The sequence below is a fragment of the Herpailurus yagouaroundi genome, unplaced genomic scaffold (genome assembly GCF_014898765.1).
Source record: "Herpailurus yagouaroundi ecotype Mexico unplaced genomic scaffold, PumYag 188, whole genome shotgun sequence".
In the NCBI taxonomy this organism is placed as follows: domain Eukaryota; kingdom Metazoa; phylum Chordata; class Mammalia; order Carnivora; family Felidae; genus Herpailurus; species Herpailurus yagouaroundi.
The window spans coordinates 23,517,048-23,543,622 of record NW_024412419.1 but is presented as its reverse complement, the minus strand read 5'-3'; the positions used below and the strand labels follow the sequence as shown (position 1 = coordinate 23,543,622).

Here is a 26,575-nt window from a genome sequence, read left to right as displayed (position 1 = left end):
AGCACCCAAAAGGGAAAAATTTGGCTACAGGAAGAAAATAGAGGGGCGCCTGGGTGGCTCAGTCGGTTAGGCGTCCGACTTCAGCTCAGGTCACAATCTCGTGGTCTGTGAGTTTGAGCCCTGCGTCGGGCTCTGGGCTGATGGCTCAGAGCCTGGAGCCTGCTTCCGATTCTGTGTCTCCCTCTCTCCCTGCCCCTCCCCCGCTCACGCTCTGTCTCTCTGTCTCAAAAATAAATAAACGTTAAAAAAAAATTAAAAAAAAAAAGAAGAAGAAATAGATTTGCCAGTAGTAATGAGTAATAGAATTGAGGTAGGTAGAGAGAAAACTTGGCTCTTAGCTTCTTTGCAGCAACTAAGGTTAAACAAAGAGACAAATTACAAAATTCATATAACCTGGAAGGAGAGAATTAAGTTGACAGTGGTATATATATATAAAGAGTGCCAAGTTTAAGTACTAGCTGGCCCTACCACTTATTAAATAAATGACCATGGACAAGTTACAACCTTTCTAAGCCCCAGTTTCTTCATCAGAAAAATGGACAGAATATACTATTCAGTTCCTGAGATAAAATAACATAATAGATATATGTGTGCCTTTCAAATTAACCAGTATGAGCAGTAGAAGCTAGATGTCAGAGAAAACAGAGCACTGAGAAGTCATTAGATATGAAATCACATCCTGAGTTTACCATTTAATTGATGTATGATCTTGAGTAAACCTCAAACTCCTTGGTCCTCAATTTCATCAGATGTAAAATAAGAATGCTGCAACTCTCACAGGCATTTTTGTGAGGATAAGAAGATAATCTACATATGAAAATATTTATGAATTTATGAAGCACAATGCAAATGTAAAGTATTATCATTGTAAGCCAGTTTATAAGTACTATCATAACTTGGGTTTACTTTAGGGTGAGACTCAAGAAATGAGTTGGCAGTATGTCAATACCAGGCTCTCAATAACAAATGTATAAAATACTTAGCTAAATTTCTAACGCCATGTTTTGCACTTTAATGCATCAAACTTCAGGGCAAAGATGATGTAACACTTTTTTACAACGAACCCCCATAATACTGAACTTAAGTGTCTTACTCATTAGGTAGCTATTGAATGAATAGTTACGAGAACAGGATAAAGTCTACGTAATTTCTTTTCCTATGTACTACAATGATTCAAATGTACCTGGTCGGAACAGCCATAAAAAAGCTTATCTATGTGCCCCTGTTGTAAGAGGCAGTGCTAAGTCAGCAAGTTTTATAGTTTATTGTTTTTCTACTACATGGATAAGAAGGTATGAAAAAGAATCAGAAGCTTTAAATCCCATTCACTCTGTCAGCCAGCACTATTTACTGAGTACCTACTATGTGACATGCACTGTTCTAGGCACTGGAGGTACAATAAGAAAATAAAGACCATACCCTCTTGGAATTTATATTGTAGTAGGGGGAAATCGTATTTGTAAGATAATTAAAACAGAGTATGTTATATGATGGTTAAGTGCTATGGAGGAAACTACGAAAAGAAATACAGAGGGACAGTGGGAAGTAGTACTTGTTATTTCAGCAGATTTATTGAGCTATATCTCAAAATACCATACAATTTACCCACTTAAAGTGTAGAATGGCTTTCAGTATGTCTAGAGTTGCACAACCATTATTATAGTCAATTTTAGAACATTTTCATCACTCCATAAAAAAAGTAATCACACCCCATTTCTCCTTCCCCTTGGCCTCTGGCAACGACTAAGCTACTTTCTATCTCTTTGGATTTGTCTATTTTGGACAGTTCACTTAATGGAATCATACAATATGTGGTCCTTTGTGACTGGCTTCTTTCGCTTAGCATAATGTTTTCAGGGTTCATCCATGTTGCAGCCTGTATCAGTACTTGATTCCTCTTAATTGCCAAGTAATATATCACTGTATAAATATACTATATGGTTTATCCATCCATTCACTGAAGGACATTTGCGTTTTCATTTTATGACTATTACAAATAATGCTGCTATGAATACTCATGTACAAGTTATTGTGTGGACATACCTTTCCTTTCTTTTGTATATACAACTAGAACTGGAACTGCTGGGTTGTATGGTAACCCTGTTTAGTCCTTTGAGGAACTGCTACAGTTTTCCAAAACAACTACACTATTTTACATTCCAAACCAAAGTGTATGAGGGTTCCATTTTCTCCATATCTTTATCAACACTTGTTATATTTGTCTTTTTCACAATAGCTATCCTCGTGGGTGTGAAGTAATATCTACTTGTGGTTTTGATTTTTCATGTCTCTGATGGCTAATGATGTCGAGCATCTTTCCATGTGGTTTTTGCCCATTTGTAGATCTTCTTTGGAAAAGCCTTTTCAGATCCTTGCCCTTTTAAAAGTTGTCTTTTTATTGTTGAGTTGTAAGAACTCTTTATATATTCTAGACACAACTCCCTTATTGGACAGAAAATTGGCCAAAATTTTCATCCACTTTGTGGGCTTCTCACTTTCTTCATGGTGTCTTTTGAAGGACAAAAGTTTTCAATATCAGTGATAATCTCTATTTTCTTTTGTTGCTTGTGCTTTTGAGTTCAAGCTTGTGCTCGTATGATCTCTGAGAATCCTAATCCAAGGTAATGAAGATTTACACCTGTGTTTCCTTTTAAGAATTTTGTAGTTTTTAGCTCTTACATTTCAGTCTTTGATCCATTTTGAATTAGTTTTTATATCTGATATAAAAATTGGGGTCCAAATGCATTCATTTGCATGTAGATATCCACTTGTCCCAGCATCATTTGTTGAAAAGACTATTCTTTCCCCATTGAATTTTCTTGGTACTTTTGTCAAAATTCAATTGAACATAAATATGAAGGTTTATTTCTGGACTCTTCAATTTTATTCCATTCAGGGAGATACTACTTGATGCAGTGCTAAGGAAAGGTTTCTCTGAGGTGCTATTTAAGTAGAATCCTAAATGAAGTGAGGAAGTGAAGCACACGGATATCTGGGGGAAAAACATTCCAGGCCAAAAAAAAAAAAAAAAAAAATCCTGAGGTGGGAATGTCCTTGGTGTGTTTGAAGACGAGCAAGGAGGCCAGTGTAGTTGGAGGGAAGAGAGATGAAGAGATGAGAAGAGAGTTGGCAGACCAGGTAGAGCCATGATAAGGGTTTTGCCTTTTACTTTATGTAAGATGGGAAGCCTCTGGAGGCTTTTGAGTAGAGGACCAATGATTTGACTTACTTTCTAAAAGATTTACTCTGGCTGGTGTATGAAAATATACTACAGGAGAGAAAGATTATAAGAGAGACTACTTGGAAGATTATGGCAATGACTGAGACATGAGGAGACAATCACAGTAGGATTTAGTGGTAGAGGTCATGAGAAATGGTAGAATGCTGGACATTTTTTTAAGGTATGGATGTGAGAAAAGTGTAGGGCAACAGTTTTTTGGTCTGAACAACTAGAATGATGAAGTTACCATTTATTAAGATGTGGAAGACTATATATAGAAGGAGAAGTTTTGGAGGTCTGTGTAGGGGAATCAGAAACTGGATTGTCAGCATGTTAAGTATGAGGTATTTACTAGATAATGAAATATGAATAGGAAATTTAATATGCACATCTAGAATTAGGGGAGAGATCTATTGTCAATGTCGAAGCCTTGAGATACTAAACTTTTCTGTAAATCCCATTACACAACTGAGTTTACAGTTATCTAAAACTTTTTAGTCTTTTACACATACACCATTAAGGTACATCATACTCTGGCTCTTTAATAGTCTTATGCCAGCAACTGAAGTAATTCCATCTCCAATTGTGTAAATTAAGTTGTTGCAGTTATAATGCTAGTTGTTCTATCTTAGGAGTGGGTGGGCAATCTGCCATGAGGTGAGCATTGCCTATCCCAGCCTCTTGCCTCTGGTGCCCATTCCATGCTCTTAGCTGAGTGTACCATGGGGCTTAAAGTGTTTACTTTGAAAAAAATCAGAGTGTTCAAGTAAGCTCTACTACCATGTCCAAGGATGGCACAGGGGCACCAATTATCCACTCCTGACCTGGGGACATAGAGATAAAACATAGCAATACATGACTCTTTCAATGTCCTCTAATTGGAATGAGTTGTTTAAATCCTTTAATGAGGATCTATTAATTTGGGGGAGGGGAGATATACACTCAATTTTCCATATTTTTCTGTTGAATTTCATCTTTTTTTTTTTTTTTGAGAAAGAGTGAGCGAGTGAGCAAGGGGCAGAGAGAGAGGAGAGAGAGAGAGAGAATCCCATGAAATGCAGAGAAAGAGGGAGAGAGAGTGTGGAGCCCAGAGTAGGGCTCGAGTTCACAAACTGTGAGATCATCACCTGAGCTGAAGTTGGATGCTTAACCAACTGAGCCACCCAGGCACCCCCACTGAATTTAACCTTGAAAAAACTTGACCTTGCTATTTCAATCTTCTAAGTTATTTCTGAATCCTTTAATTTCCCTCAACATTCAACAATCCTCTTAATTTAATACACAATTATCCATACTTGCTAATACTTTCATCTCATTCATAAATATAATTAACAAGGTTAATTCCAGGCAGAGTTCTGTGACACACCTCCAAAGTCTTGCCTGAAGTTTGACACTAATCCATTAATTGGTTCTTTTGCCTATCATCATTTAACTGGATATAACTTCATTTCATTACAGCATTAACTAATTCACATTTACCAAACTTTACTAGTACTGGCCTACAATGATCACTGCCCTCCATTAATTTTCTATTTTAGAATATTTCTTTAGTTTGAAACATTAACTTTTTTCTTTATTGAAAACCTAGAACATTAGGTAAAATAACCCATTTTCTAATTTTTAGTGTTTTTCTGTTTGACTTAATAGAATCTGGCATCAAGGAAACTTACTTTATGTATTATTCTATGTGAAAAGAGGTGTGATTTTTAACATTTAAATTTATTTAAATTTTACACCATGTAGTTTGCATTTTAATCTTGGGAACTTGAAATTTCACATACTTTATTTGATGGAAATTATCATTCACCTCCAAATGTTATTAACATATTTTGCAATCTGCACACTGTCCTTTCCCAATATACTGGTCATCTTTTAGACTAAAGAAACACACTAAAACAAAAATACTTACTACAGAAGTAGGCTGTTCTGAAAAACAGAAATGACAATTTTTAATTATTGTGGTAAAAAATTAAAATATCAACATTGTAATATATAAGATGTATTCATGGTAACCATCAAGGTTAATAGCCTACCCTTACATATACAAAAAATGTATTAGAAGCACATTTAAAAACAAGACAAGGGAAATTACATAAAGATAAAACAGATTACATATATAAAGTTTTTTAAAAACCTTACCTCCTCACAGCATCGCCTGCTTACAATAGCCCTATAGTCAATTCTATCCCAGAGTTGGTCCCTTAATTTTAAGAAATTAGGGAACAATTTTCTCCAGTTTTTCCCTAAAGCCCATGGAAAAATTTCATATTTGGATTCTTCTTCATCTTCTTCAACTGTATTAGCCAGATACCTAACAAAAAAGACCAACAACTCAAAAAAGAAATGGGAAAAGGACAAGAACAGGCAGTTCACAAAAAAATATATAAATTACTTACAAACACATAAAGATGTTCAACCTCACTCATAATTAAAAAATGTAGACCAAAAATAGAAATACAGTGAATTTTACCTTGTTGAGTTCTGGATATTTTGTTTGTTTTTTAATGTTTATTTATTTTGAGAGACGGAAGGGGCAGAGAGAGAGGGAGAGAGAGCATCCCAATCAGGCTCAACACTTAGCATGGAGCCCAACATGGGGCTTGATTCCACAACCATGAGATCATGACCTGAGCTGAAATAAGAGTCAGAGCTTAACCAACTGAACCACCCAGGCGACCCAAGTTCTGGATATTTTTGTATTCCTATAAAATTTGAACTTTGTTCCAGGATGCAGTTAAGTTACTTAGAAAAAGTCTGATCCTTTCAGGCCTTGCTTTAATGATTTGTTAGGTGGATCTAGAGCAATGTTCAGTCTGGGGTAATTATTCCCCACTACTGAAGCAAGACATTCTTGAGTACTCTACTCAATATTCTGTTAATTATGAGTTTTTTCAGTCTGGCTGGTGGGAACAGGCAAAATTCCCAGCTCTGGGTGAATGTTAGGCACTGTTCCCTCTAATCTTTCCCCACACCCAAGTAGTTTCCTTATATACATATGGAAATCAGTATCCTCCTAAATACATGAGGGGGATCAGGCATGCACAGAAACAGGTACACATGACTCATAATAAAAAGAATCATCAACCAAAATTGACACGTTAGAAGTAACAGACATTAAACAGACAAGGACATTAAAACTGTTATATTTACTCCAGATGTTCAAAAAGAACAGGAGACACAAAGTGTACTTCTAGAGATGAAAACTATCTGTACAATGAAAAATACATGGAGTAGGATTAATAGACTAAATACTGCAGAAGAAAAGATTTGTGCACTGAAGACAGCAATATAAACTGTCTAAACTGAAACATATAGAAAAAAGAAACAAAAATAATAGAGCCATCAATGAGCTGTGAGACAACTTCAAGTGGTCTAATGAAGGCGAAACTGGAGTCCCTAACAAGAGTTGGGTGGACAGAAAAAATATTTGAAGAAATAATCGCTGAAAGTTTTTGAAATTTTATGAAAACTATAAACATACAAAGAAGCTGGATGAACTCCAAAGCACAAAATATGAAGAAAATTACATCAACACACAACATAATCAAATTATTCAGAACAGGTGATAAAGAGAAAAACGTAAAGGCAGTCCAGACAAAAAACGAGACGTTAGATAACACAGAAACAGAGGTAATGACAGAGATTTCCCACTGGAAACAATGAAAGCACCATAGATGATTTTCTAAGAAAAACAAGCAACTTCCAATAAAAAAAGTGTAAAACATGTAAGGGAACAGTGTACCATAAACATAAACAGACCCTGAGGTCTGAAGATACTGAAATTAATAGTCCAACACGAAATAAATAAATCCTAAAAGCAATAAGAAAGGAAGGCAAATGATCCCAAGTAGAAGGTTTGAGATGCAAGAAGGAATAGTAAGCAAAGATATAAATATGTGAGTAAGTCCTTAAACAAATGTTCAGTGTAAAAACAACAATAATAATGTCTCAAAGTTTTTGGAGGGCTTCATGTAGAACCACAGAATTGCAAAACAAGAGAATATAAGTTGAGAAAGGGGTGACTGGAGTTAAAATGTTTACGGCTCTTGATTAAAAATAACTGGGATAGAGCTTCCTGGTTGGTGAACATGCAGAGATCAAGGGGTGCTGAAGGGTTATGGAAGCTCCATGCCTTTTCCTCATATCTTGCCCTATGCAAATCTTCCATCTGGCTGTTCCTGAGTTATATCCTTTTATAAGAAACCAGTAATCTAGTAAGTTAAAAAAATAGGTAACTAGGATAACTGCTGAAAGGATATAGACTGCATAATTTCCTAAAAAGCAGAGGAATAAAAGGTATCAAAAAATAAAAATTAAAAAGATCTCAGAAAAAGTGGGACATAAAGACAAGATAGTAAAAAATTCAAATATATAAGCAATAATATAGAATATTATTATTCTGCAGTGAAAATGAATGAACTAGAGCTACACATATCAATATAAATGAATCTCAAATCATATTATAAAGAAACAGAAGGAAGTTACAGAAGAACAGTGCACATTATTCTTTTACATATAGCTTAAAAACAGGAAAAACCAAACGATATATTATTTAGAGGGTTATATACAGAATAAATAAAATCAAGAAAATTACTATCTGTGGAAGGGAGGGGGCTCTAACTGGGAAATTGTGCACTGTGAGCCTCTAAGATTCTGGCAATGTTCTATTCTAAAGTTGAGTCATGGGTATATGAGTATTTGTTTTGCTTTTTCTTTAACATAAACATATACACATTCCATATACTCCTTTTATAGATATGTCACATTAGAAAAATTCAAAAGGCACAGAAATGTATAGTATACTTCTATTCATATAATATATACACTGGTTCATGTATAGAAAATTATTTCTAGACAGATACACATGAAATGGTCATTGTTCTTGAGGAAGGATGCCAACGTCTTGAGACATGAATACTTACTTTTAATTGTATACCTACTTATGTCCTTTTAAAAAACTACATGCATATTCAATTTAGTTACATTAATATAAAAATAGCACCTACCTATTACTTTACCTTCCCTTAAAATAACTGTACATATTTTTAAATTACCATAATATAAAAGCACCTTATTATGAAACCCATTCAGTTATATGAATCCAATCATGTCCTCTGTGAAATTACATAATTTCTTACTTTAGTATCCTTGATAGTTCTTAGTAAAGGGTAGACAGAAGCCAGAGGTTGGCTCCTTTCACGCTTGTTAACCAAATAAAACAAAATCTATAACATACTGTGGTACTATGCTATCAGAACTACATTGTAATTCTACTCTAGATTAACAATTTTTCAGGCTCAATGTTATAAAAATATTTGTATTGTATGCATGTAAGTTGTCTTCTAATTTGAAATAGATTTTCTTGGAGCAGAGTTCATTTCTTTTGTATAATAGCTAATTATGCTTATCCAAATAAAGAATTAAGAACAACCACACGTTAAAGGATGCAAAAAAAACAATTTAGATACATGTTCCTTCCCTTTAAGCAGCCTATAGTCAAGAAGAAGAAGTAACTAAGTATGAAACAAATAACTGTACAAGAGAATATGGAATAATGACAATAAAAGTCCTGAGTGTTGTAAGAACATATAGGAAGGAAAAGAACTTGAGTTAGAACTGTGGCTAACTGGGACATTTGGGTGACTCAGTCAGTTACACATCTGACTCTTGATTTCAGCTCAGGTCAAGATCTCAGGAACTGTGAGACTGAGCCCTGCGTCAGACCCTGTGCTGCACTTCATGCTGTAAGTGTGGAGCCTGCTTGGGATTCTCTCTCTACCTCTCAAAATAAATAAATAAGCTTAAAAAAAAAAAAAAAAGAACTGTCGCTAAGAAAATATTTACTGAGAATTATTGAGTCAGGATATATAAAAAAGTATGATTAGATATAAAATGGAAATTATAATCCATGTTATACAGACTACTACACGGTAAACTCGTGCTGCTTTACTTTACTAGTAATAACATTACCAAAATGTCAAACAAATCCAATTTCAGGCATTTGTAAGAATTAAAAAGAAAGCTTCTTTTGGTTTGTTTTTAATTTGCAGGTAGAAAAAACTACAAAATAGATATTGTATCAACATAGAGGTATAATATAATACTAAGGAGACATGTTAACAGCAATGTAGCTTAGTGGTTAATCACTAAATTTGGCCACGGGCAAGTCACACCTGACTGTGCACCCCAGCCCTGCCACTTACTAACTTTTGTGAGACTTGGGAGTACTTCCCTTCCTAAGTCTCAATTTCCCCATATGTAGAATGAAGAGAATTTAATAATGTATCTCACAGAGAAGATTCAAGGAGCTTATAAAAAAACAATTTTTGTGGTGTCCTGCACATAACACTCAGTATTAGTTAGTACTATTATATTCCCACAGTTTATCAATCATCACTAAATTTTATAAGGTTCATTATCCCTTATGCACGGGGAAATATGTCTTCTAAATACAAGGAGAGATCAGTTTCTTCTAGTCCTATTTCTTGAATCACACTTTGAGTCTGAATTAAATAGACTTTGAGTAAAAACTCACTCATCAGTGCAAACAGTTGTTGAGGTATTCAACTTATTTTTTATATGTAGTTCCCTAATTAAGTACTTAAAATTATATTCATACATTCCCAACTGCAGTATTATATCCAGGTACTGGGTATAAAAAGTTTCGAGATTGAGATACATTTTCTTAAACATTGCTTCTAGTATAATTCTGACCTATAGGCTGGAAAGCCATGTTATTAAAACCATTTAACAGAAATGGTTAGTATCAAAGCTAGTATGAACAATCCAATATAAAGTCAATAGAAGAATAGAAGAATTGGAAAAAAACAGCTATATTCCTTGGTCAAAGTTCAGTGTGTTACGTAAAAGAGTCAGTGGTTACTAAAGAAAGGTGTCAGATATGAATAACTTCTTTTTTTTAAATGTTTTTTGATGTTTACTTTTGAAAGAGAGAGAGAGGCAGACAGAGCACGAGTGGGGGAGGGGCAGAGAGAGAGGGAGACAAAGAATCCGAAGCAGGCTTCAGGCTCCAAGCTGTCAACACAGAGGCACCCAGGCACCCCAGATATGAATAACTTCTAGGTTACAGACAAAAATCTATAATTAGTATGTCTGTAGCATTTTCCACAAGTTGTTTCATGTAAAAGGAAAATGATGATGACTTTAAGTTTATTTTGAGAGAGAGAGCATGCGCATGTGCATGAGTGGGGTAGGGGCAGAGAGAGAGAGGGAGAGAGAATCCCAAGCAGGCTCCACACTGTGTGGTGGAGCCCAACAGGGCGCTCGCTCGATCCCACAAACCATAAGATCATCTGCAAGATCATGATCTGAACCGAAAACAAGAGTCAGACGCTTAACTGACTGAACCACACAGGTGCCCCAATGACGATGATTTTTGCTATAAATTTACTGGAAATTTCAAACCGAATATTCTGGATTCTAAAACATATCTGAGTCCAAAAGAGGAGAATTTGGGATAATTTATATGGAGCACTCTGAAATATGTAAAAGATACAATACAAACCCAAGTGGAATACTGAAAAATAAATCTTACGCATATGGCAGGATAAGATCAGTGAAAAGAACATAAAAATATTCTATTAAAGTAAAAAAAATATATAACTTCTATATATAAAGCCTATTCAAGGATATACATCAGGTTTTTAAAAGCCTCTGTTTTATTTTTTTATGGGTTGCAATGTAAACTTCATTTACTTATTTTTTTAAGTAAGCTCATACCCAATGTGAAGCCAGAACTTACAACACAGAGATCAAGAGTCGCAAGTTCTACCTAATGAGCCAGCCAAGTGTCCCAAAACAGACTGTTTCAAATAAGTTATCATATATATTATAAATAAGGACCACAAAAATCACTTAGTAGAAAGCATACTTACAGAGCAATAAAGAAATTTATCCTGGTATGCTCATTTATGGTAAATTTAGCTCTCTTGAAATAAACAAAGGTCATAGCCAAAAGATACTATAGGGAAAAAAGTAAAAGTTAATATTAATGTTTTACGTTCATACGTAAAACTGCTTTAAGATAGTTATCTTTACGATGAATAATAAGCTAAAAACAATAAAGCATTATCTATCTTTATTACAGAATTACCTATTTATTTGGGTCCTTATTTGCTGGCTTCCTGTAATCCATGTGAATGGTAAGAAATAGTTCTGAACCATTTATCATGATTAAGATTAGGAAGAACTCTTAAATTTTATTATTGCCAATATTTTTTGAACCAAAACCCTAATTTTTTTCTATCTTAAATTTCAAATACATAGAGAAGTTGAAATAATAATAAAACAAATAACCATACATCCTTCACCTAGATTCATCAATTGTTAGTGTGTTGCCACATTGGCTTGACATATGTATCTATACAAAATTTTTTTTTTTTTTACTTTTTTTTCAACGTTTATTTATTTTTGGGACAGAGAGAGACAGAGCATGAATGGGGGAGGGGCAGAGAGAGAGGGAGACACAGAATCGGAAACAGGCTCCAGGCTCTGAGCCATCAGCCCAGAGCCTGACGCGGGGCTCAAACTCACGGACCACGAGATCGTGACCTGGCTGAAGTCGGACGCTTAACCGACTGCGCCACCCAGGCGCCCCTATACAAAAATTTTTTCCTGACTCCTTCCAGTTAATTGCAGACACCTATACTCATTTTTCATTCATTCATTCATTCATTCATTCATTCATTCATTGTGGGGGGGATTTTTAAATTGAGGTATAATTGGCACAGATGTATATATATATTTAAAGTTTACAATGTGATGATTTGTTATATACATTGTGAAGTGAATAGCAAAAACAGGTTAATCAACATATCCTTCACCTCACATAATTATCTTTTTTCCCTTTTTGTTAAGAACACCTAGGGTCTACTCTCTTAACAATTTCACATCCTCACTTTTAAAAATAACTTCAAATCAGAAATTAGAATAATTTATTCTAATGGCTCTATTTTCTTCAGAAAAAAAGTGTTTTAAATGTGTTATTAGAAAGACATATCTTTCCTGGTATTAGGGCACTGTCCAGGTTCTATATGTTAAAACTAAAAACAATTAAAGTACTGATGTATTAGATTCTCTCTCATAAAATGCCTTTTTATCCTACCTTCACAGGATTCACTACAAAGGTGACTCCAAGTTTTCAAGATAACTTTCAGTAGAGAACTCTTAAATACGGTATGCATGGTTAGTTACTTTAAAAACACTGCCCCCTGCTGTCCAGCAACTTTAATTACTGTAATGCATTTAAAACTGTAAAGTAGGAAACTTACAACTCCACATGCACATTATTACACAGCTATTTTATATGAAGGCATTAATATTAATTTTTAGAAGTGTTAGAAAAATTGTTATGTTTAAAAAGATGTCATCTTTTAGAAATACATCTTGAAATATTCATGGATAAAATAGTCTAGTTTTGGGAAGAAGGATTAGAAGAAACAAGCAGAGCCATGAGCTGATGATTACTGTAGCTCCATGATAGGCACATAGAGGTTTTTTAATTCTATTTTCTCTACCTCAAGGTATACATGTTTGAAATTTTCCAAAATTAATTTTCCAAAATTAGAGATTAAAAAGACCAAACTTCGATTTTATCTGTGTTATCTTAAGCTTGAAATAAAAAAGTTCACATCAATATTAACTTAATGTATATTTAATCATAAGCCAGGCTTCCATTCATACCTTTCCCACATTAAATGCGACATTAAATTTAAGTGTGAAATGAAGTCATGCTGAATTTTCTGATATGACTACCTGGTCTAACATACCATTTATAAAGCTGAGATCATAACTGTTCTGCTAAATCTAAAAAGTACAGAAATATGGTCCCTAGTTGGACCATCATGTAAGTCAGCATCATGACGATCTTTTAGAAACACAGATTCTGAAATAAAAAACACAAGGACCTAATTTTATCTATAAAATTATTGGGATTTGTTTTACCTATAAAATATTAACTGTATAACAGACTGCCTTAGTGAAATTAATCTCAGAATATTCAGTAATTCAGAATTACTCCATAGCCTGATAAGAGGTGATAATTCTGATCAAAACATGTTAAGTCTATACTGATTCTTGTTTTCAATCAGATAACAGACTTAAGGTCACTTAAATATAATTAATAATATTCTGCAATTCCTCAAGTATAAAATGAGTCTATGATGTATGCTAATTTCAAAAATTAATGCATAAGGATTACCCTTAGAAGGAGCAATGCAGGCTAGTCTTTTCCTAACAATAATTAATAGGATAGAAAATTCTTATAAGGTTTTGTTAAAGTTCTGACGGTTTAGTAACATAATAATTACATCTTTACCAAATTTACCTTGTCTGCAATTTTACAGCAGCAGTCCATCCACAAGAAATCTTGAATTAAATCGTCATCTAGAACAAAAGATAGCTATGACTTGTCTTTTAAAAACAGAATGTCTCCTTTTGAAGAATTAATTTCAAGATAGGGGATTGTAAATGATGCTTAGAAATCAAACAAAAATGCCTGGACAAGTACTGTCTAAAATGTAATTTTCGCTTCTTTGGTGCATTTACCATTGCAAGCACTGTACAAAAAGTTACAGCTTTTACTCTTGGGTTTCCCATCTGATTTGCTCGGGCCAGAGAGGGTATGGTAGAAGTGTTTGGTTTCCTGACTATCCCAATAGCTCTTTGAGAAAGATGTCTTGGGTAACTGTAGATTAGCTCTTTATTACTTTCAAAAATCAATCTTTACTGGTAGAAATGGAGTCTGATAAAAGATAACTCAGTCTTTAAGAAATAATGACTAAATGAATATTACTGATTTTCAAACTGTTTTTACTCTTTCTACTACTTTCCCCTGTTAGGTCTCAGGGTATTTTCAGTTTTGAATTCTTCTTTTCACCTATTTATCTCTGTCCAATTATCTATTATACAAATAATAATGAAAATGTCTATATAAAGATTCATAATTTATTAGCTATTTACAATTAATACTTAATTCTGGAAAAACTGAGTATTATGACAAAAGATTAACAAAAATACTTTTAAAATATGCAAAAAGTAGGTCAAAAGTACTTACTTCAATTTTAAAAGGTCAAAATATATAATCCCCAAATATATGAGTAGTTGTCTGAATACAATCTGAGAAAATCTGCTTTTTCCATTCCCCCCTTCATTTTAAGTTAAATAACAAACAAAACATACTTCTTTACACTAATTTTTACATCCTAGAAATATCAATATGGTCAAATACATGGAAAATTCCAAGAATAAGTACACATTTTCTTAGAATTAATTTCTGCCTTGTTAATTCCATTTTTTAAAAAGTAAACTCTACACCCAACATGGGGTTCTAACACACAACCCCAAGATCAAGAGTCTCATGCTCTACTGAGCCATCCAGGCATCCAGCTATTTCTTAAATTATTTATGGTAGAACCAGGTATTTTCTATTTTTCAGGATCAGCTATGAATAATAGAAAAGTTTGTTGGTAATAGTTTTGCACTAGTCTTAATAAAGAGAAGGGGGAACTTATATTGAGTATTATACTTACACTACTTACATTTTTTCTTTTTAGCTCATCTTCTGATTTTACTTTACTTTAAATCTTAACCAGCTTGCCCTTTCTTTTTCTTTCTTTTTTCTTTCTTTCTTTTTTCTTTCTTCTTTCTTTCTTTCTTTCTTTCTTTCTTTCTTTCTTTCTTAAGGTTTATTTTGTGAGAGAGAGAAAGTGCGAGTGGGAGAGGAGCAGAGAGAGGGAGAGAGAGAGAATCCTAAGCAGGCTCTACACTGTCAGTGCAGAACCTGATACGGGGCTCGAACTCACAAACCACGAGATCTTGACCTGAGCTGAAGTTGGACCCTTACCAACTTAGCCACCCAGGCACCTGCCTGCCTCTCTTTCTCTTCCTTCCTTCCTTTTCTCCTCCTTCTCCTCCTCCCTTCCTTCCTTTCCTCCTCCTCCGCCTCCTTCTTCTCCTTCTCCTCCTCCTTCTTCTCCTCCTCCTTCTTCTTCTCCTTCTCCTCCTTCTTTTTTCATATTTTTTTTTTTTTAAGATTTTTGTCTTCTGAGCAGGGCGAACACTCTTGTCCCCAACTGACTTCTGCGTGTTACCTGGATCTAAGAGACTGTGGTACCTACATGACTTGATTCACTCCTACAGATATTTACCAGAATCCATCTATCCTACCCTTTAGTCTAATCTGTCTACCTTACTACCTTACCTTAAAAAAAAAATTCGTCCCTTCCTTGGCTACTAGAATATAAAAAAGTTTCTTGTTTTAAGAAATTTGTCAGCAAAGTAGCATTGTCTCATGATCTGAACAGATAAATTTAAACTCATTTCATGAGCATGATGATAAAGCATAATTTTTAAAAATATTCCCCTGGGACCCCTGGGTGGCTCAGTTGGTTAAGTGTCCAACTCAATTTTGGCTCAGGTCATGATCTCATAGTTCCTGAGTTTGAGCCCTGCATCAGGCTCTGTGCTGACAGTGCAGAACCTGCTTGGGATTCTCTCTCTCCCTGGCTGGCTCAGTAGGAAGAGCATGGGACTCTTGATCTGGGGGTCATGAGCTGGAGCCCCACACTTGGTGTAGAGGTTACTTAAATAAAAATAAAATATTAAAAAATAATTCCTGGGGCGCCTGGGTAGCTCAGTCAGTTAAGCATCCAACTCTTGATTTTGCCTCAGGTCATGATCTCAGAGTCATGGAATCAAGCTCCACTAAGCAAGGAGCACGGAGCCTGCTTAAGATTCTCTCTCTCCCTCTCCCTCTGCCACTTCCCCATGTGCACATGTGCTCTTTCTCTCTCTCTCTCTCTCTCTCTCTCTCTCAAAGAAAAAAAAAATCCCTACATATAATACTGAAACTTCTCGAGGTTGGCCAACCTTCCCAGTTTGCTCAGTTTCAGCACTGAAAATCCTGGGAAACACCTCAGGCCCAGTCAAACTGGGCTGGTTGGCTCACCTGAGACTTTATGTAGTATTTTACTTAGATCACACAAAACTCATGCTATGAACGTGAATTGCTCAGAATTCACATTTGACACTTGGATTTAAGTAGTCTAGAAGCAAGATGAATCTGAACTTCAAATCCAAAAGCAATCCAAAACAACAAAAATCCAACATTAAAAAAAAAAAAGAGAGAGAGACAAACCCTAAGTAAAACAAAAACAAATTGATTGGAGACAGAAAATCTGACATAGAAAATAACAACATCTTCTTTGATTATTATGAAAATAATAAAGTAGATCTTTATATTCTCTCATTTTTAAGTACCTTACAATTACTGCTATTACAACATTTTAAACGTACCAAATAATTTAAAGAAAGCAGTCATTTCCTGTCGCTGTATAACTAGACAGGGTCCTTTGGGGCGTTTAGACTTGTTGCTATTATGTGCATTTTTTTCAGATGCTGGCCAACTATCTTTAAAAATAGGACGCTTCAGATTAACGGGTTTTTTAGGCTGATGTGATCTATTTGACCCTGATTTTACATGAACAGTGACAGTAGGCGGTGTCTCACAACACAGCTGATTATGTCTCATTTTGGTTTCCCAAGATTCCTGTAAAAATAAAACATAATAATTTACCACACTCTTGTTCATTTCTATATAAAAACAACTAATCAGATGACATTACCAGATGCAGTCATATAAAATGTTATTGAACTTGCTACTAAAATACTATTTGTGATAGTAACTCACATAAGAAATTGTTTTTATCATTCATTGGTAAGAAATGCTATGTTTCCTTTGGGTAACTGATAACACCTTCTCTTCTCAGTAAGATCCTGTATACCATTTTGCTTTGACTACTAGGGAACCCAAAACCAAATTTGAAAGTTAATTAGAGAAACTATGCTGCACTTATAATCTATTTGTGGTATTCTTTTTTCCTAAAGTTTTAAATTCTGCTTCTACTGACATACTTTTATCATATAGTTGTTATATGACACTTCAAACTTTTTATAGAACAAGGCAAGCTATTTCCAGAAATAAATTATTATCATATCAAATCTTACACTGAAAGTAATCCACCTCCCCACACAAAATATTTTCTTACTGGTAATTCTTTGATATGCTACAAAAATCACTTATTCAACAAGCATTTACTGGTATTTATTGAAAAGTTAAAAACAATTCTAGCAAAGAAATGTAGGGTATACGTGAGGGATTCTCATAAATTGATCACTCTAATTTTTAAATTTGTGAGTGTATGACTTAGTGGTTAAATGAGCCATTGCTTTAGGGAAGAAAGATGGGCTTATCACTGTTTCGCTAAAATAAAGTAACTCTTAAAAAACAGTATCCTTATTGAAATGACTACAGCATTTTTCTCTATCATAACCACAAACTGTTAATTTGAGTGATTGATTTTAAGTGTATATGAATGTACAGTGTTATAATAAAATTAGAAACAAAGTTAATTCATCAATATTTAACAATATGCATAATCACTACCATGTTTGGTGGTAATTAGTTCACATAATTATTACTACAGTTTGTATTACATTTGTAATACCTTTTTTATACGGTGGTAGGAAATGGACATATGCATAGGCAAAGCAGGAAACTACTCTGAGATCCTAATGAGAACTTCTGAACCCATAACTCACAGTGACCCAAGCATGGCAATCCATAACTCACAGTGACCCAGGCAGCCATGCCTCCCTTGGTGTTCAAGGAGTTAGGTACAGATTCTCCTTCCTGACCCTCAGAAACTTCCCTGCTGAAGGAAGGAATGGAAAATAAGATTGGATATAGTAGGGCTAGATCAGCAATGTCCACTGTAATGTGAGCCACATTTGTAATTTTATATTTTTAAAGCCACATTAAAGAAGTACTAACAAGCAAATGAATCTTCGTAATATGTTTTATGTAATCTGGTATACCCAATATCATTTTAGTGTATAATCAACATAAAAATTAATGAGATATTTTACATACTTTATTTTTCATACTGAGTCTTTGAAATCTGGTGTGTATTTTACACTTATAGTAGGTCTCAATTCAGATGCTAAATTTCCAATAGTGAGAGTGAAAAGTAGTCCTACCAATACAGTAAAGTAGTGTGTAAGGGACAAATATTTTACACTCCTTCAGTACTTAATTTTAAATTAAAATAAAAAATTTTCAGTTGCACCATCCACATTTCAGGTGCCCAACAGCCACATGTAGCTAGCAGCTATCATATTAGACAGCAGAGGGCTAGATTATGAAAAACTAAGCAGAGGAAATTATATTCAATTGATTCTATAATTGCTCTCCTCCCTCTGTTTCACTTCCCTCCCATCCGCTCATCTTTCTTCTTATATCTAAGGTCCAACCAAATTTAAGGCAATTACGGAGTTGGGGATGGGTGCTACAAACTCCATAGAAAAAGGAATGGGTGATAAATTGAACCTTGAGACTTCAGAACTTTCTGCTCTTTCCTACCCACCTCGTCTGGGAGACAGCTGGAGGTCTCATCTGCATCTTTTTTTTTTTTTCCCCCGAAGTGAGAGCAGCCTTACAATCTAGATGGAAAAAATTAAAGTCAGGCTTCCCAAACTGGGAGCTAGGCTTGGGGGTGGAATGTGCCAGAATATAGAATAACTATGGCATATCTCCCAGAAGGTAAGTTTTACTCAATGTTAGGTAACTTTAAAAGTGTTGTTATACTAAGATAACCACGGACATATCATGAAACCAGAAGGCAAATTTTGTCAATCAAATAGATAAATATGTTCATAGTATAGCTTTACACTATTCCGTTAAATTCTATATATGTGTTGGGATACTTCATATGAAATTTGAGGAAATAGAGAAAGAACTGTGAAATTCCCCAAACAGAGATTCATTGAAGTTAATCAGCAAACACTGGCAGAAAAGTTATGGAGACACTAAGGAGAGAAGTGATCAATGCTACATTCTTACTCGTATTCCACCTTGAGGTAGTTTTAAATTATGCTCTTCATTTAGATGTACTGAAAATAGAGTTCTCATGGAAGCAAGAGGAAAAGAATGCAAGGCAACTAAAAATATGAGAAAGGGTAAGAGACAGGGAAGAAGGAAGGAACCAGAAGAAACTACACTCAAATGGCAAAACCCTGTAGTGGGTTTTTATGTGGACTCCACCAATCTGAAAAAAAATTGTACCAGAATTCACACTTCAATAGGATGTCTGGGGTTTTTTTCCCCCCCTTTGGTAAATATACCACAGCTAATTTATAGGTATCTAAAATAAGTTGTTTTCTCTGGGGGTAATATAAAGAGTGTCAGGGTGTGGTGCACAGAATCATACGACAGAATCAGTACTGGGAGACTCAGCTGCCTATATGAAAAATCTAATAGCAACATCTGATGGCGATTCAGGGCAGGCAGGGAAACCTTAACTTCCTTATAATTGCAGCCTTACACTGAACACTTAATATGTGCCAGGCACTGTGTGAAAAGTTTCACATGCATTATCCCATTTAATCCTCAGAACATTTCTATAAAATAGGTTATTATTTTATCCTTATTTTCTAGATGAGAAATTTGAGGCTTGGGGAAGAAGAAATTTGCCCATGGTCACATAATTAACGAGTGATAAACCCAGGATTTGAATCCAGGAATGTCTGACACCAAAGGCCCATATCCTTTAACCACCAAAGATGTGTTTTCAAAATTAAATGAAATCATGTGTAAAACATCATGGTATGCAGCCCGATATTACTTACTGTCACCCTGCCAGGAAAACAAACCCAGCTTATAAGCTTACACTTTATAAAAATTTAAGTCAAGCATTTGCATGGTCAATACGCAAAATAAATTGTGACTTAGTGGTCAAATATTAGCCATTGCTTTAGGGAAGAAAGATGGGCTTACCACCGTTTTGCTAAAATAAAATAACTCTTAAAAAACAGAATCCTTATGGAAATGACCACAGCATTTTTTCTCCATCATAACCACACACTGTAAACTGTTAAAAAAAACAACACAGCAAATTTAAGAAAAAAAATTCTTGGCAAAACTGCTGGAAGCTTTGCTGGGGCTATTATCACAACTCCATAATTTTGATTTTTAAATATATATATTTTTTTCTAATTTAACATCTAAATGGCTATTGAATACTTTTGGCCTCAGCCAAGTGCTAGGTGCTACAGCCCTTGTAAAATTGCAGGGCAGAGCTGTTTCAATAAGAAGTTCAAGTCTGATTAGAAATCCACACAATTAGGTGGAGAAAAGCAGACACTTTGATGATGAGGTGGTGGGAATAAATGGAAGCTGGGCTGGACAGAACCGTAGGAGTGAGTTGTGACCGCACTCCCGGGAGCACCACTCCCGGGAGCACCACTCCCGGGAGCACCCATTTCCTCATTCCGGATGTTAAGACACGAGACACACCTAGGTGCTCTTAGATCCTGGTACACAGAAGCATTCAGTAAAAATTACGTATTCTATTCTTAGACGTTGTTCATAACACATATTTAGGACGGTTCATGAGCGAAGGAAGTATACGGATCTGCCGAGCGTAGTGCTGAATCCGTGGCCCAAACTCACTACGTGGCAGCAGCGTTACTGTGTCTTTTTTGCAGGGAGGCGTGTCTTTCGAGGGAAGAAGAGTCAGACGGTGCCCGGAGAGTCACATTTCACCTCCGGCGATATAACTGAAATGTTAAGATGGTACTGGTAACAGAGACTAGAGGTATTTTTAAACATGCTTGTGTTCGAGAACAAAATTTGTTAAACAAGCGGGACCTCGATTTTCACATAGCATGGGGTTTATCCTGTCGAAGTGTTCAATTCCTTCAAAAGGTTCTTAAAAAAAAAAAAAAAAAAATCGAAGCCCGCTGGCCCCCAGCCGTGCCGACGGGTAAGAAACCGGCGGCTGGAAACTGTGGGAGGTGGCGCGGGGCCAGGGCACGGACGGACAGAGGCTGCGACCCCACGGCTCCTGGAAGAGGACGCGCTGACGGGGACCCAAGCGGACCGGGGCGGGCTCCTCCCCAGAGGATCACGACCGGCGGCGGGCGGCGTCCCCCGGGGCCTCTCCTCCCCGCCAGCGCGCCAGGGAAGGGCCCGCCGGCGACGCGGAGGAGCGCGACGCCGCTCCGCGGTCCCCACAGAGCGACCGAGGAAGGGGCAGCCTCGCGGACTCCGACCTCGTACGCCCCCCGCCCGAGCCCAGGCCCGAAGAGCCGGGAGGGTGTGCTCCCGTCGCGGCGAGGACACCTGAGGAGACTCGCGGGCCGAAGCGTGTGGGGGAAGGGGGCCGGGACGCCGTCCCATCCTCACACCCGGTGGGCGGCGGGGCCGGGGGCGAGAGGGATGGAAGGACCGGGCGCAGCCGAAACTGGAGGGTGGCCGGCGAGGCCCGAAGCCGGAGCGCGAGCGGAAGATACCTGCCAAAACCTGGGGCCGGGGCGCCGGACAGCCTCCCACGGCACGCTTCGAGGCCTCAGGCGGTTGCACGCCACTCGCTCCGCAGCGGCACTACCCGCTCAGAGACCTCCCGCCAACCGCGAGCGCGGCCGGCGCGGGCCAATCAGCGCACAGAGCCGCCGCCGGGGCGGGGCCAGGTTGCGCGCGCCGCGGCCCCCGACTCTAGCTGGAGCGTTCCAGCTCGAGATCCCGCTGCACCTGCCCGCCGCCCGCCAGCCTTCTACCGGGCCTTGCTAACCCTCGGGGCCGGACCCTGGCAGAAGCCACCACCCTCCCAGATCTCTTCTGGCCTCCGAATTGATCCCCTTTCCCTTGGACGCTCATTGAAGTCTGACTTGTATACGAGCCCTGTACCTCGTCTCCAGTTAGATGGAGAAGCTCTGGGGGGCTGGGACTACAGGCCTTCCTTAACTCACTTCCACTTCACAGCACCAAGCGCGATGCCTGCACACAAACACCAGCAGGTACTCGACAAAGAGAGATGTCAATAGTAGGAAGACAAAGAATCAGAGGTGAACTTTGCAGCAGCAATTATTATGCCCATACAGTGACTGCTAGGCTAAAATAACTAAACAGAGGGACACCCCTTAAACTAAAAAAGAAAGGTGTGAATACCGTGTGGCTCTTTGTGACAAGGGGTCATATTGCACTCTTCCGTTTAATCTACTGTTTTAAGCTGTAAATTCTACAGGAACCTTTTGATTTTGGCCTCCTCCTAGCCCTTGGCCATGTGCCTGAGATGTAGTAGGTGATTAGTAAATGTTGAATTGAGTAAATAAAAGGATTCATCATAGCTTTAAAATGTTTTCCCTGATATCCTTTCCTCTTCACTTCCCTTCTACCTACTGTATAACCTGCTTTCTTCCCCCGTTAACATCTCATGGCCTTTTTTTTTCATGTTGCTACAATCTTTCTAAATTTTTATTGAATGCATAATACTCCAGGGTGGATGGATCCTTCTTTCCTGACGGTTCCCTTCTTTCCTCCTTCATTTGACCTGGCACTCTGATATTCGGGTTGCTTCCAGATTTTTCAGCAACCACAATTATTACACCTAAAAAGAATGTGGCCTTGCCTATTTGTGGAACTTCCCAGCAATTAGTTACTCAGCAACCCTGAAGAATGAGTAAGCTAGTTTCCTTCTTTCTTGGGCTCTCACCACAGCAAGATGAGGGCAAAATCACCTTCAGGTAGGAAGACGGTGCAGTCTGGGAACTCATTTTTCCTTACAAATGCCTTCACCTTTCCCCCTTGGCCTTTAAATGGGGGAATGGACCAAGAAGCATCAACTAGTTGTGAAAACCTGTAATATTTCCTCTCCTAGGAAAATGACTGCTTTAAACCTCATTCCTCTGGTTTCCCTGGTTGTTCTTTTTTTCCCCCAAATAGCAGAGTTTACTGTGATAACTAGTTTCCAGCCTTGCATAATGTTTACAAAGCCCACGTATGTCCACTGTATGGAAATCACTGTTACAAATGTGAAGCAAGGAAAGTAGCACAATAATGAATAGCGGCGCTATCCTTCTAGAACTTTCTAGACAGATACAGACACGAATAACTAAAACAACGAGTTGTGGCACCAGAGATGCATATATAACGCAAAGGCAAAGTACAGTTAGGAGAGGGTACTCCTTAGGATCCCCAAGTCTCCACACAGGAATTTGTTTTCACCTAAGTAAAATTTGTACACAAAAGTCAGCAAATATACATAGATGTTAACAAAGCAAGCTATTGGGGAAGAAGCTTACCACTTAAGTTTTGGCTTCAAGTTAAGGGTTATGACCAGCAAGGTCTTCATGAGCCTTCTCATCCTTGGGTTTTTGACTATGTTGGGCCCATGACACAGAGGAAAGAAAATGTACTTTAGAGTCACAGGCCTGGTTTGAATTGAAGCTCTTTCACTTTACTGGCTATATGAATGTGGGCAAATTATTTAACTCTGTATGCCTCAGGTAAGTGTAAAGGTGGGATGATACCCTCTGCTTTGTAAGCGTATGGGACAAATTTGATATTGTGGTAAGTTGTTCAGCAGTGCACTGGCACACAGGAGGTGTGTTACCTTCTTGCCTCCTTCATTTGATCTGGCAACTGGCTGATAAGAACTGAATACACATTTATCTAAAGAGCCTTTGCATTATTGCCTACAGTCCTTTTCCTCTTTTCATCCATCCTAATGCATGACTTTGCTATCTCCTCACTAAAATATTACTGATTGCCCACAGCCTGACCATTCCCTGTACTGCGTGCATCGTCTCTAGTTTGTCCGCATTCTACCTTGTATCTCCCCACTATTATCTAGTGATTCTTTACTCCATTCTTAGTGACATACTTTTTTCTGAGTATGTCTTAAACTTTCTTTTTTGAGGGGCACCTGCGTGGCTCAGTCGGTTAAACGTCGACTTTGGCTCAGGTCATGATCTCGTGGTTTGGGAGTTCAAGCCCCACGTCAGGCTCTGTGCTGACCGCTTAGAGCCTGGAGCCCAATTTGGATTCTGTCTCTCTCTGTCCCTCACACACACTCTCTCAAAATAAATAAATATTTTTAAAAAGTAAAAATAAATAAAAGACCCTTTTTAAAAAAACAAAAAACTTTCTTCTTTGAGCTGGCATATAATGTGCTCTTTTTTAAACTTCATTTAAATTTTCTACATCCATCCTTTAAGACCCAGCTCAAGGCATCAGTCCATCATCTGAGTACTTAATAAGTGCAGGACTCTGCCATTCTTGAATTCCTGCAGCATTTTCTTTTTTAAAGGTTAAAAAAAAATGTTTACTTTGGAGAGAGAGAGCAAGCAAGCAGGGGAGGGGCAGAGAAAGAGAGAGAGAGAGAGAGAGAGAGAGAGAGAGAGAGAATCCGAAGTGAAGCAGGCTCCAGGCTCTGAGCTATCAGCACAGAGCCCAGCTCGGGGCTCGCTCACGAACCCTGAAATCATGACCTGAGCCGAAGTAGGACACTTAACCGACTGAGCCACCCAGGTGCCCCCTGCAGCACTTTCTGAAGTTCTGATTTTTGCAATCTTATTAACCAGCTATTTTTTTATACAAAATTTTTTATTATGTGTACATATAGATACAATTTTACATAAATGGGGTTGCATACATGGTTTAAAAAATGGAATATTTGATATGTACAAAAGAATATATCGTAACATATATGCAGGCAGAGCATAATAAAGCAAAAACTTCAAGAAGCCACTACTAACCAAAAAAGCATGAACCCACCATCCAAGAAATAGAACATAAACAATACTGTTGAGATCCTGTATGCTCTTCGGTGGAAGAGCATACTTTCCTGAAGAGGTGACTTTTGTTTTTCCCATTCCCTTAAGATTCACTGTATCCTTAAATACAGATTGTTTGTAAACTTAATACTTTGTATTCTTTATAGTTTAAGATTTTAACATGCAAATGCAGGACACTGTAAAGCATTTTCATTGTTGTATGGAATTCTGTTCTATGAATATACTGTAATGTATCACCATGCTCCTCTCACTGGTCATTTTTCACTATGAATGCCATGAGTCTTCTTGTACACAGACTTGGTTGGTTATCAGCTGCTGGGCCTCTGTAAAACCGTGTTAGTTATAGTGGGCATAGGTTCTGATTAGTTGGTGTTGGATTGGTCAGTGCCCATGTTTCAAATATTCAAATACTACTTGTGCTTGTATATGCCCTATGGTGCACACTTTTTTATATGTACTTTTCTTATAAAGGCTTTAAAGTGAAAATGATGGATTTTAGGATATGCATTTTACAAAATTATGAATGCTAAATTTATTTCCCAAGTACCTGTACCAAATTAATTATCTATATGCCCAAAGTGGAGCTCAAACTCATGACCCCGTGGTCAAAAGTTGAATGTTCCTCCGACTGAGCCAGCAAAGTGCCCCTAGTTGTACCAATTTTAAGTAAGAGTCCCATTAGTCTACATCTTGCCAAGTTTGTATTTTCGGACTTTTTGTGACTAGATTATCTTTTAAAGTATGTCATAGAGAGTACCTTTGGATTTTCTTTCTAGCATCCCTTTTCTGGTAAATTTTCTACTCAACCTTCCAAACCACTTGGGTGCAGGGATAGCAGCTATATTCATACACTATCATCTCTCTTCTTCACCTGCTGGGAGTCCTAAGGGCACTTGACCCAAGTTGAGCCAAATTCTCTTCCTGGAATGTTGCACTAAGACCCAGAATTCAGCGTGGCTGACTGCTCTTTTATATGGAGGCAATAAAAACTGAGAAGTATGAGGATAGAACAATAATCAATCTAACAAGGTATAAGCACTGTATTAGTTTTCTTCACTGTACTTTTTTGTTCCTTACTGAAAATAACCTAAAAAAAATTTTTTTAATGTTTATTTTTGAGAGTGAGACAGAGCGTGAGCGGGGGAGGGGAGGAGAGAGAGGGAGACAGAATCCAAAGCAGGCTCCAGGCTCCAAGCCATCAGCATACAGCTGGATGTGGGGCTCGAACCCACGAACCATGAAATCATGACCTGAAGCTGAAGTTGGATGCTTAACCAACTGAGCCACCCAGGCGCCCCTGAAAATAACTTTCTTGATCTTTCCCCATACTTGCTTCTGCCTATGACATAATCCTTATTTGTTACATTGAGGCAACAGCCTCACCACTTTCAAGTTTTGATTCCTAGTTTTAAGTATTCACAAATACTAGGTGACTTTTGCAAGACAAAATGTTACACTACACCACTTTTCTAAAAATGTTTGAAGTGGCTCACAACAAAGGTGACTTGAAGGTCAATTACACAGAGAACCTAGAGGATAGAAAGGGGGAGGGGCAAGAAAATAACCATAAAGATCTTGGAAAGTTTGATTCCGAACAAGAGGCAACTTTCTCTACGTGCCTGTCAGGTGCTAGCTGCGTTTCTTCAAGTAACTAGACACAACTTCTAGCACTTACCAATATTATTACCAAATGAAGATTAGTTT

The 26,575-nt window shown here is 37.3% G+C and overlaps 1 protein-coding gene across 5 annotated transcripts in view; it reads right to left on the bottom strand.

Moving 5' to 3' along the window:
• The window catches only part of SPDYA (speedy/RINGO cell cycle regulator family member A), a 37,580-nt gene extending 15,892 nt beyond the window's left edge, over nucleotides 1-21,688 (bottom strand). Inside the window, exons 1-6 of one of the 5 annotated variants that reach the window (XM_040496400.1) lie at nucleotides 21,590-21,676; nucleotides 20,748-20,854; nucleotides 16,535-16,787; nucleotides 13,566-13,624; nucleotides 11,116-11,201; nucleotides 5,360-5,531 (exon numbers count right to left, since the gene is read on the bottom strand). In XM_040496400.1, coding sequence (XP_040352334.1) covers nucleotides 5,360-5,531; nucleotides 11,116-11,201; nucleotides 13,566-13,624; nucleotides 16,535-16,769 — 552 coding nt within the window. In that variant the 5' untranslated portion in view covers nucleotides 16,770-16,787; nucleotides 20,748-20,854; nucleotides 21,590-21,676. The other 4 variants (XM_040496398.1, XM_040496399.1, XM_040496397.1 and 1 more) reach the window with 4 other exon arrangements.
• Nucleotides 21,689-26,575: the final 4,887 nt, after the last annotated feature.